The following is a 12,370-nucleotide window of genomic DNA, read 5'->3' on the forward strand; positions in this document are numbered from 1 at the left end:
TGACGTATCAATCTGGCTACCTTTAGCCATGCAGCGTTCAATGACGCCGTGCCGCGGCTTTCTCCTCAGATGGCTGGTGAAGCGCTGTCTCCTCGCTGTAGGCATCGTCTCCTTAAATGCACATGTTGTACGTATTTGGTAATTCTGCTCGACATATTGATTATACACAAGACTTGGGCTAAATACATCACTGGTCTTCAGGGTTTGTATTGTAAGTTATGAATGCATGCCAAACATGTAAGCGTCTCTCTATGTTGTCAGTATAGTACAACAGTGTGCGCACCTTACCGGTCCACAGAATCACACCCCAGCCTGGATTCATGCGAAATGGAATTTCACTTCAAAGAAGACTTTGAGTCCGAAACCCCCTTTGAGCAACAAGCACGTTGAACGCGACGCGAATGTCTGGAGGAAACTACAACCATAAAAGTCCGTGAAGCGAGACGTTGCTGCTGTTTTGGTCTTCTCTGGCCATGTCGACGGACCGTTTGTGTCCACATGGTTCATATATTGTGTAGTCTTACTTTTCTGGTAATGCCGCTTTCCCGAGTCAGTTAGAAGTTTCTGTGTTTTAACAGAAACCTCTCTGAAACTCAGGACAGCTGCGCGGCGGCGCCCTTTGACGCTTTAACGAAGAAGATGTGACAGACAGCAGGACTCGGCGGCGGCAGATGTCAATGGCTGCATTCAGACCCTTAAAAACACTTCAGGTAAATATAGTTGGTGTGAATCAAACGGGGAACACGTTTTCTGCGACTTCACGCTGCTGTTTTTAAGAGCTTTAAGCTACTGAGTTGAACACACTACTGTATGAAAGTTAGCTAGTTGGCTAGCTTGCTTACTGGTTAGCATCAGGTTTTTAACGTACAGTCTAATATATGAGCTAACTAGCCAGGCTGCTCCCCCTCTTGCTCTGGTCATTTGACTATGCTTAAGTAGACAAGGGGGGTCTTAGAGACCCGTCATGTACATTCAGGTTCATTTGGTGAACTGTTGGGTCGACATAAGTGACTATTTTAAGCAGCCTGAGAAGTAGAGGAGCAGAAATGCTACGGGTTAGCTGTAGTTAGCTGGACCTCCTGCCTAGGGGTTAAAGCGATCACATTTTCAGCAGAGTGGCTCTGTTAAAGGATAACTTCTGGACGTGATGGCTGATTTTTCCTCGGAGACCTAAAGACGTGAGCACAGCAGCCAGTGACGCGTCCGCATCTGTTTTTTACTGTTCCAGTTGAAACGATCTCCATAACCGTTCTCAGGTCTAGACTGGTCTGTGGTTTTTCCACATTCAAGCGTTTATGTGCTGAAATGCTAATTCCATCAGTAAATCGGTCAGCAGTGAAAATGGCTTTTATTAAATCTTTTACCACAGATCTAAACCTCTATTTCTGGAAACGGTGTCCGTTCAACGCAGAAAACGGTAAAGCCCTACACAGCACTGAAGAAGTACTAGTTTACTTTAAATTGACGCCGAAATCGAGCTCCAGCTGTTCAGCTATGAAATGTGCTGGTGTTGTAAATAGGGGTGGTGTTGGCTATACAGCGTCCCCACATTCAGTCTGTGATGATGCCTCTCACAAGGTCTCTTGGGTTACATGATGGCAAGCTTGATAATTTATTCAGGTTGGATCCCTAAAGCTTGCTAGATTAATCTTGTCCTAAAATGATTTTAACTTGATGTTTGTTTGTTGGGTATTGGCAGGCGCCTGTATCTGTGATGGTTTAACTTGTATTGGACATTATGGATATCGTCTGAATTCATGTTTGTTACGCTGTGCCCACTGTTTTCTGGTGGGACTGAACTGAGGAGGTCACTGTGGGGTCAGACTGTGTGAACACGGTCATATTTCTTTCTGCTGCATGTTCAGTGTTATTCAGGACCAATATTATTCACTGATTTTTGGTCAGATGAGAACACTAAGCTGAAACACCATTAAGTCCCTGTCCTACAAAGCCAGTCACTCGTGATTTACATCGAATGGTAGCAAGTAATGTGCATATGCAAACTAGGTGTTTTTGGCCACAGATTAAATTTGTACAGTTTTCCTCTTGCCCCAAATATAGTCAGTCAGCAGAGTGTCTGAAGTTTGGTTCTTTCGATTTGCTCGGAAAGTTTAAAGCTAATGCAGCTAACAAGTAATGGAAGATTATGCCTCTCGGTCTGTCACCATGAAAACCGCACTCCTAAATCGTCACACATTTGACTCGAACTGTGTTGAGTTCTCTTGCATTACATTATATGTATGAAATGGTCAAAAATATGTAACGTAGAAACAATACATTGACACTGAATGCTTTAGTCTGAAGGACACCATTTCTGAAACTCATGAATACTAATGCCAAGTGTTGTGCTTTGTATGTATGCTTACCTTGTAGGCAATTACTGAATGGACCAAGCTTGACTTTGAGATCCCAAGACTGATCAGCTGACCAGAGTTGGCGGCTATCCAAACTCCTCCAGTCCCAGTTAAAACACTTCCCTGGTGCACTCTCCAGAGGTGATCTTTCAGATTTCCTGGACATCTTTTTCATGAGCATCTTGCTGTAGTTATAACCTACAACCCCTTCCCTCATTCTTTTCCCCTTTCCCTGACCCTCCCCTTCTCAGCCTGTCAAGCCTTCCCCCGAAGTTGGAGCCCTACACTCTCTGGTCCCTGAAGTCAAACTGAAACTCCAACCATTTTACTCATCACTTTACCTCAGTTTCCACCTCTTTCAGTAGGCTTACCCCCAGCCTCCATCCTCAAAACGCCCCTGGCCCCCCAGCCTGTTGGGCTGGCACTGGTGGCTCTGGGCCCCTGGCAGGGCTGCGTTTTAGGGATGCTGGCCTGTCTTCTGCGCAGGAGCATGTCTCAGAGGCTGAGTGTGTTACTGCTGCTCTTCGGCCTGGCCTGGTGTCTGCTCCTGCTCCACTATACCGTCACACAGCCACGCCGCCAGAGTAGCACCGAGCTACGGCAACAGATCCTGGAGCTCAGCCACCGCTATGTCAAAGCCCTCAGTGAGGAAAACCACGACCCCTTAAGGCCCCATGGTCCCTCTATGGCTGGATATGGTAAGAAATGGTGAAAGTTAAAAGAAAAAGGGGTGGAGGAACTGCCTGTCAACATATAGGGGCATTTAAACATTTTGAAAAGCTACAGCAAACTTTTTTTTGCAATTTTATATAGTTTGCTGAGGAGTATAAAACAAAGCACCATATTTCAGCTGTTGTATTATGCAATTGTCATTTATTCCTTGGTGAAGTGCAGGTAATTTTCTGGGTGTTGATTCTGTACATTAAGTTTCAGCCACCAAAAGTTTTCAGTTAAGAGAAAAAAGGCTGAAAATTTTGTCTGAATAAAGCGAAGTATCAGACACTCTTTAAACTCAGACTGCTCAGTGGGAGTTCCAAAGCCACATCCACATACTTTGCATGGGGATAAAAAAACAAAACGAAGCATTATCGTTCAGTGGAATCGCTCTGATCTTTAGATGCCTGTTAACCTTGTCCGTTGTCAGCTTGAGGAGGTCATATTGAGCACTTGTAAAAATTACCTAAACTTTATACTCACCTAAAACATTTACAATTTACTTCATTGTTCTGTTATGATTTACAAGTGAAGGAAATTATTTTGAAATCAGATGAATCTTTTTAATGGCCCTGTACATTAGCCTTATAGCTCCAGTGTAAAACAAAATAAGCAGGGTGATGGCCTGTTTGGCTACATTCATCATAAAGGGAATAGGTGCAAACCTGATGTTTGACTGAATGATTGTTTTAACGTGGAAAGCTATTTTCATCCTGCCATTTTTATTTGCTAGAACTGTAAAACTAGGAAGAGCTGTCATCATTTAGGCAAAACCTACTCTTCTTACCAAGGAAGACACTTCAGTGAACATGAAGCAGAGTGCTGCAAAATATGATCAGAATATTAGCAAATACCTGATTCTGCTAACAGAATGTGTGGATGTATTTTATTTTTACTTAATCTCAAAATACAACCCCAATTTCAATGATTTAGGGACGTTGTGTAAAACATGAATAAAAACAGAATATGATGATTTGCAAATCCTTTTCTACCTATATTCAGTTGAATACACCACAAAGACAAGATATTTAATGTTCAAACGGATAAACTTTGTTTTTGCAAATATTCACTCATTTTGAATTTGATGTCTGCAACACGTTCCAAAGAAGTTGGGACAGGGGCGTGTTTCCCGCTGTGTTACATCACCTTTCCTTTAAACACTCAATAAGCGTTTGGGAGCTGAGGACACTGATTGTTGAAGCTTTGTAGGTGGAATTCTTTCCCATTCTTACTTGATGTACAGCTTCAGTTGCTCAGCAGTCTGGGGTCTCCGCTGTCGTATTTTGAGCTTCATAATGCGCCACACATTTTCAATGGGAGACGGTCTGGACTGCAGGCAGGCCAGTCTAGTACACACACTCTTTTACTACGAAGCCACGCTGTTGTAACACGTGCAGAATGTGGCTTAGCATCGTCTTGCTGAAATAAGCAGGACGTCCCTGAAAAAGACGCTGCTTGGATGGCAGCAGATGTTGCTCCAAAACCTGCATGTACCTTTCAGCATTAATGGGGCCTTCACAGATGTGCAAGTTACCCCTGCCATGGGCACTAACACACCCCCACACCATCAGAGATGCTGGCTTTTGAACTTTGCACTGATAACAATCCGGACAGTCCTTTTCCTCTTTGGCCCGGAGGATACGACGTCCATGATTTCCAAAAACAATTTGAAATGTGGACTCGTCAGACCACAGGACACTTTTCCACATTGCGTCAGTCCATCTCAGATGAGCTCGGCCCAGAGAAGCCGGCGGCGTTTCTGGGTGGTGTTGATATATGGCTTCGCTTTGCATGGCAGAGTTTTAACTTGCACTTGTAGATGGAGCGACGAACTGAGTTCACTGACAGTGGTTTTCTGAAGTGTTCCTGAGCCCATGTGGGAATATCCGTTACAGAATGATGTGGGTTTTTAATGCAGTGCCACCTGAGGGATCGAAGGTCACGGGCATTCAGTGCTGGTTTTCTGCCTTGCCGCTTACTTGCAGAGATTTCTCCAGATTCTCTGAATCTTTTGATGATATTATGGACTGTAGATGATGAAATCCCTAAATTCCTCGCAATTGCACGTTGAGAAACGTTGTTCTTAAACTGTTGGACTTGAATGTTCCAAACAGGTGCTTTTTGAGCATTCCTCAACTTTCCCAGTCTTTTGTTGCCCCTGTCCCAACTTCTTTGGAACGTGTTGCAGACATCAAATTCAAAATGAGTGAATATTTGCAAAAAACAAAGTTTATCCGTTTGAACATTAAATATCTTGTCTTTGTAGTGTATTCAATTGAATATAGGTTGAAAAGGAAGGTGGTCGTAAGTCTAAGTTTATTAAGTTCTGAGTCCTGGGCCTTTAGGGTGTTAACATAAAACCAGTGTAAAAGCGTTAGGTCAAGCTGTGACCTATATTCTGGCAATAGGGCCCTTCTTTTCATCCATTTATTCCAATCAGTGCATAACCTCAAGATATTTTGCAGTAAACAATCTGTTCACCACCAGTAACAAATTACAATGGCATCTTCCTTCTTTAAGCACGTTGGTCATCCTGCATGTCATGCTGTGGTTGGCCGGAACTGTTGAGCTACTGCAAACTGTTTTTATTTGCCGAAGAATCATTCGGCTTGTCTGTCAAGTTTTAGCGTGAACCAATGCAAACCTATTGCATAATGACAGCTGCTCAGACGTCGGTCACAGAATGTATTACAAAACAGTCAGAGCAGATTACTATAGGGTTTCTAAAGAGAATAACAATACTGGCTTGGTTCATGTGACATTTTCCCACATATAACTAGGCCCATCATAATTATTACATAATTGCCTGTATGCTGTTTTAGCTGATCATATTTTTTTTTAATCTGACCACAAGGTATTGTGAATAGTACACAATAGTTGCTTTCACATACTTTCACAATCAAGTTTACATTGCAACAAGCCCAGTGTTACTCTGGGCGTTTCCATCATTTGGGCTAAGGCTAATGCAGGCAACAAACTTTTCACTTGGTATTCTGTTTAGAGGGTAGCAGTGAACGAGGCTTATTTGTGCTCAGCTTGTTTCTGTTGCCAGTTGTGGGCTTCCAACAGCTAAGAGGCAAGATGGCTAATCAGACAATTACTTTCACAGTTGTCTAAAAAGGATAACACTTTCATTCCCAATTATTTATATTTATAATAAATGATTTCATTGTTGTGACAGGCCTACATACAACCATAGACATATCCTATATTCTATATCCCTTTAAAAATTTGGTAGAAATGTTCTCCCAAGGTAGCAAATAAGCAGTTTGTGAGAAATGGGCAGGCATCTTTAGCAAAGGTATTTCTGTCTTTAAAAATAACAGCATTATAAAACATTGAAATATGAGTTGTATGTCATATCTTCAGTTCTGTTTTTTTATTGTTTTATTCCTGCAGCTGATCTCAAAAGGACCATTGCAGTCCTGTTGGATGACATTCTGAATCGTTTGGTAAAGCTGGAGGGCAGGGTGGATGCTGCGGTGAATGCTTCCGCACACAACAGTTCTCACGCTGCGGGGGGTGCTGTCCTCGCTGCGGCGGCCATTATGCACCGGCCCACCAAACGGGACAAACCTGGCAACCACCCAGATACACACAACAACCAGCCCCAGTCGCCGCCACGCCCTGGAAGTTAATGAGTGAAGAGAAGTTGGTGGTGGGGCCACGGACACAGTCGTTGCAACACACTTTTTTGCAACACTGTTGCTGGAATTGACGTATATAGATCTATATTTTTTTAGTATACAGCAGCTTTTTTTTTCTTTCAGCACATGGGTTTTTTGGAATATGCACAGTAAGCTGCATAAAAGAGGAAAAAAAAACTAGGGCACAGTCCTGCTTTTAAAGGATGGTTCTGATCAGGCAATCAGTGAAAACTTTCTAATGGAAGTGCATTTGTGAAATCAGCAGTTCATCTGAATTTGCAATAATTGCATCACCTCATCAGCCTGCTAACTGAAATTGTGCACTTAGAGGTAAATGACCTACAACTAATGAGAATAGCTTTGTCATGTTAGCTGACCATTTAAATCTATTTTCAATGATGCATTGACTATACATATGCTGTGCTATTAGCTGTTCAACAGAGAGAGAACATAAGCAAGTCCAAAGAATGTGTTCATTTAAAGCTTATTGCACATATTTGCCATTGATTGATGGTACATTTAATGCTATATTCTGCGTTCACTTTTGTATTATGGAGCTATGGAGTACAGTAGAATGTGACTGGCAAGATGTAGACCAGTATTATGGTTAGGCGTTATTAGGCTTAGGTTTCTTTAAAGGCCTGGTCATGGAATAGCCAAGAAGCATACTTGTGCATTGTAGAGGGAACTAGGCCTGCACAGGCTAGAGATGATTACAATATTGTAACTGCACCATGTCTTGCACTACATTGGTGACCCTTGATGCTACATGGTTAAAGATTGGCCTGCATCATTATGACCAAAGTTATACACATGTGCTGGCTCATGGCCTTTATTCATCTCAACACTTACAGAAACCTTTCTGGAGTATCTGAGCTTAGTCAGGATGCTCACAATAAAATATGTGGTGATTGGTTAAAATCTCTTTAGCATATGCAGCCTTCTGTCATATCATTATTGTGAATGCTAATCTTACAATAACAACTAAGATATACTTATTATTTATGGTATATTGTGCAGCCCTAGTAAAATAGTGCACCCACACTTGTTGTTTCAGTACAAAATCAGTTGGTTGTCATCTGCCACTCGGGATTCCTGATTGGGGCTTTAAGGTTCCCTAACGCTAGTGCACTCCTCACATCATGTGACTGTCGCAGAGTAATAAACACATGCCGTGAGAGGTTGTGTGTCCCTAAAGTCTTATTTAGGACTTGGATGTTTTCTTTGCCTAATTCAAAGTGACAAGCCTCAACTTTTCACTGTTTGATTTTTTTGAGTTTAGATTTTATTTAAGCCCAAATTCATTGTTTCCAAAAAAAAAAAAAAAAGTAGACCACTAACCACTTTTGCATGTCATTTTCATTTCTTTCCCTTTAAATCAAATTACATAGATGTAGAGGAAAATAACTTTTTTTTAATCATTGACAGGAAGGTGCAATACAGTGATATGCTGACGTTTGCCAACGCTTAATGTTCTGTTGAAGTGGCAATAAGTTAACATCCTCTACAGAGAACACACTTCTGCAGATGCAGGATTTGCTGAAATGAATATGTTGAGGAGAAAATGACACCCCTGGTCAAATGATAACCTGTACTCCTCTGCAGTGATGATCATAGTGATGTTAGACATTTTTTAATTCCACAGATCAGCTTTTAATGTATTACTTGGTGTATGATAAGAAAGCTATAAAGCAGCACATGGCTTTAATAGATTAAAGATTTAACCACTTTTGGCAGAACAAGTGCATTTTACTATATATTCATTAGAATCTAGACATATTTTATATGTTAAAATGTCTGTACTCTTTTCTGTAGCCTAGTTAGAGAAATTCCTGTGGTAGTGAAGCTCAAGCAAGCTCCTGAATTCTTAGCTGGAAAGTTGGTCAGTAAATTGTCAAAATTGGAAGTGCTGTTTTTAAAGTCACGTGGAGTCTTTGTGAAATATGTCCAGGAAAAATCTGAACAAAACTGACATTACTGAAACCTAGCATATTCAGACTTGCTTTAAAGGGGCATTTGGGCCTAAAATTTGTATTTACTTGAGTTATTTGTCATGTTAAATATTCTGTAATGAGGCACTTCATAATTCTGCCTCAGACAGAGCTCAGTTTTGTGTTTTCCCACTATAATACTCGGCATGCATTACGTAAATAGGTCTTATATTCATTAGGAATCCCCTCACAGTAATAAAGAAATCCATTAATGTACAGGCTAATAAACACAGATAGGAAATTCAGCTTTCTAGCCATGGCATTAACTATCTAACTTCCTTCTGCATTAGCCAGCTAGCAAGAAAAAGTAAATCCACAAAAGATCTCACATCTATCTGCAAAGCCCCTGTTCCTCCCACATTCAACATGCATCATAAGATATGGGGTTTCCTAATCTTTTCCTAACGTGGCACCACTGTAGGCTGCAAGTAACAGTCTTTACATATTTCATTTTGGCTCAAGTGTCTTTGAGCTACTGTGATAGAGGCAGGGCACGTTTGTGGTGACTTGCTTCCAGTTCTTTTGCAAACACAGCATCCTGTGTTTAAGTAAAGGGCGGGACACTTTACTTAAGACTTTGTACTCTTGTGATGGGGGGGGAGGAGTCCGGCCACATGAACTTGAGTCTCACAGCAGTCAGTGTCTCGGGTAAGAGCAGACTGCGCCTGATACACCAGCTCCGTGCACTCTAACATGCTACCGTCATGGTAATGTCATTCCTGTGCTAATAATGATCCACCCCTTGATATCAGTGGTCCTGTGGTGGTCTCTTTGCACTGATGTAAGAGGTACAGGGGGGTTGATAATTGCAGCAACAAACACAGCTAGGGTCAGTAATTGTATGCCTCTGGTGGGTGTTCCTGATAAAATAGCCAATGAGAGGAGCTACAAAGTAGGCATACCTAGTAAAATGGTAAATCAGCGTACTGACATTTCGAGCAGATGGTGGATCCGCTTGCAAGTAGTTTCAATTCTTGCGGGTTTGAGTTCTGAAGTGCTGAATTTTGTAGGTTACAGCAAATTCTAGAACAGGGCAGTCCCCACAGGAGTGGAGCTAGAAACAAGCTGGAGGCCAGTACTAATGTTAAAGCACCACCTACCGTTTGTATGTTACATTGCCCTACTAAGGCAAAGAACAGTAACTGCACATTGAATCAAACTGGACAAAATTACTTTAAAGTTCTAACCACTGGTCCATTACAGCACTTTGTTTGAACTTCCCGGTGATGATTTTCACTAACTGTAAAAACAAGACCCCCGTTATCCCAGAAAACATAGCAGGATCATTTATACAGTGGTGCTTGAAAGTTTATGAACCCTTTAGAATTTTCTATTTCTGCATAAATATGACCTAAAACATCATCAGATTTCCACACAAGTCATGAAAGTAGATAAAGAGAACCCAGTTAAACAAATGACACAACATATTATACTGGGTCATTCGTTTATTGAGGGAAATGATCCAATATTACATATTTGAGTGGCAAAGGTATGTGAACCTTTTGCTTTTAGTATCTGGTGTGACCCCCTCCCCCCTCAAAGTTACCCGGGGGTCCTTTGTGACTTCGCCGGCTATTACATGCCTTGCTCTTGGAGTGATCTTTGTTGGTCGAGCACTCTTGGGGAGGGAAACGATGGTCTTGAATTTCCTCCATTTGTACACAATGACACAGTCTGTCTGACTGGATTGGTGGAGTCCAAACTCTTCAGAGATGGTTCTGTAACCTTTTCCAGCCTGATGAGCGTCAACATCCCTTTTTCTGAGGTCCTCAGAAATCTCCTTTGTTCAGGCCATGATCCACTTCCATAAACATGTGTTGTGAAGAGCAAACTAGATCCTTGTTCTTTAAATAAAACAGGGTGCCCACTCACACCTGATCATCCCATTGATTGAAAACACCTGACTCTAATTTCACCTTCAAATGAACTGCTAATCCTACAGGTTCACAGACTTTTGCCACTCACAAATATGTAATATTGGATCATTTTCCTCAATAAACAAATAACCCAGTATAATATGTTGTCATTTGCTTAACTGGGTTCTCTTTATCTACTTTTAGGACTTGTGTGGAAATCTGATGATGTTTTAGGTCACATTTATGCAGAAATAGAAAATTTGGTGTGTACACCACTGTACACAATTTATGGTAGATATCACTACAGTTTCAAAAAGTCAGGAAAATCTTAATGTGAATCAGAAATCCTCTATATCGAGATGTATTTTTGAGTTAAACACTCAAGGTATCAATCTGAGCATTTTTTGCTTAATTATTGGTGGAGTGCTGTGAGTGGAAGGTGAAAAATTGTCGTTTTGGGTTCTGTTATCATTTTGGTAATGTTACATATGTTATTAGAACTTAAAAGACTTTGCCGGTTTTGTTCTGACCGCAACGGTATACTTTTAATTTCAGTGATTCATTATAGTGTACTGTACTATACTGTACAATACTGTATTATACTGTAAACAGTTTCTTTGATTTAGCGAGTGTGTAAGTGTAGGGTCTGAAAACACAGAGGCTGCACATACAGAACGCTGCTTTTGACTCCTTGGATAAAAGACTGTGTGATCAGTTTGAGCAGTATATGCGCATCCTGAACACAGAATCCTATCACTCTTCCCTGATTCGCTCCTTCCCCTCATCCCTCCATGCCCCCACCCTGCAAACTGTGAATGATGGGGGCAAAATCAAATATCCATGTATTGAATGCCTGTGCTCTAATCCTAAAACAGGATTGCATGCCTGGGATTTATTTCCCAGGACACCTTTTGAAGTCAGCTGATATATTTTTTTGCCACTGATTTTTAGGGATCTCATTTTGTTTAAGCGGTGAAAGTTTGATACAGGCACTCTTGTGGGACGGGTGGAGAAAGTTATTTGACGTGTGGGCCAAGGTGGGACAAAATGCCCTTTTAATAAGCAAAACACCTATTTTAGCAAATAGATGTTTCTATTTAATTGCGATTTGTCTTTTGGTGCAAAAGATGAATCATTTGACAAGTTACACATTGTCTTGAAATCAGACAATTAATATTATTCATATTTATTAATATTATAAGCTTGAATAGCCCCCCACCCGCCCCGAGAGGCAGATGCAGGACATTGTAAGACAAAATAGTCCCCCAACAAAACCTTTTTCCTTTTGAGATTTCATCAATAACATTACGTATAAAAAGCCCTGAAAGACATGTAAGTTCACCGGTGGTGTTGGATAGTAAATGATACGGTTGTGTTTGTGCTGCAGCCACTGCGACCCCTGGTTCCTGTCACCACCACTGGTGAAAGAATGAGTCAGTGGGTCTCAGTGAACTGTTTCACATTGAACTAGTCTGAGTTATTTTGTTTATGTCTCAACGAGTTAATGAAAGCCAATTTTCTTCATCAGTGAAATTACACTGAGATTTTGGATAGTCTGAACAGCTTGAATGCTTGCAACCGAACAGAGTTGCTTAATGATTAAAAGGTCATTTGTCTGATAAGAGACTGTGGGAGACTAGGACAACATAAAAGTGCTAGAGAGGAAGCGTGAAAGAAAAATATGCGAAAGGGTTTGATGTTCTTGGAGTGGTGTGAGCTGAATGGAATGAGCTGAAGTTTTAAGGCTTGCAGCGACTGTAAAACACTGGCTTACTGTCTCTCCTCAGCACATTAGCATGTTTCGTCCC

At 41.2% G+C, this 12,370-nt stretch overlaps 1 protein-coding gene across 2 annotated transcripts; it reads left to right on the forward strand.

Moving 5' to 3' along the window:
• Window positions 1-113: 113 nt before the first annotated feature.
• On the forward strand, window positions 114-7,918 carry ccdc126 (coiled-coil domain containing 126). Of its 2 annotated transcripts, XM_017693871.2 has the most exons (4): window positions 114-710; window positions 2,374-2,495; window positions 2,606-3,052; window positions 6,468-7,918. In XM_017693871.2, the coding sequence occupies exons 3-4, from the start codon at window positions 2,818-2,820 to the stop codon at window positions 6,704-6,706; spliced, it is 474 nt and encodes a 157-aa protein (XP_017549360.1). In that variant the 5' UTR covers window positions 114-710; window positions 2,374-2,495; window positions 2,606-2,817; the 3' UTR covers window positions 6,707-7,918. The 2 variants fall into 2 exon arrangements, with proteins under 2 accessions (XP_017549360.1, XP_037391417.1); XM_037535520.1 differs by having other exon boundaries at window positions 2,374-3,052.
• Window positions 7,919-12,370: the final 4,452 nt, after the last annotated feature.

Source organism: Pygocentrus nattereri, chromosome 27 (genome assembly GCF_015220715.1).
Source record: "Pygocentrus nattereri isolate fPygNat1 chromosome 27, fPygNat1.pri, whole genome shotgun sequence".
Classification (NCBI taxonomy): domain Eukaryota; kingdom Metazoa; phylum Chordata; class Actinopteri; order Characiformes; family Serrasalmidae; genus Pygocentrus; species Pygocentrus nattereri.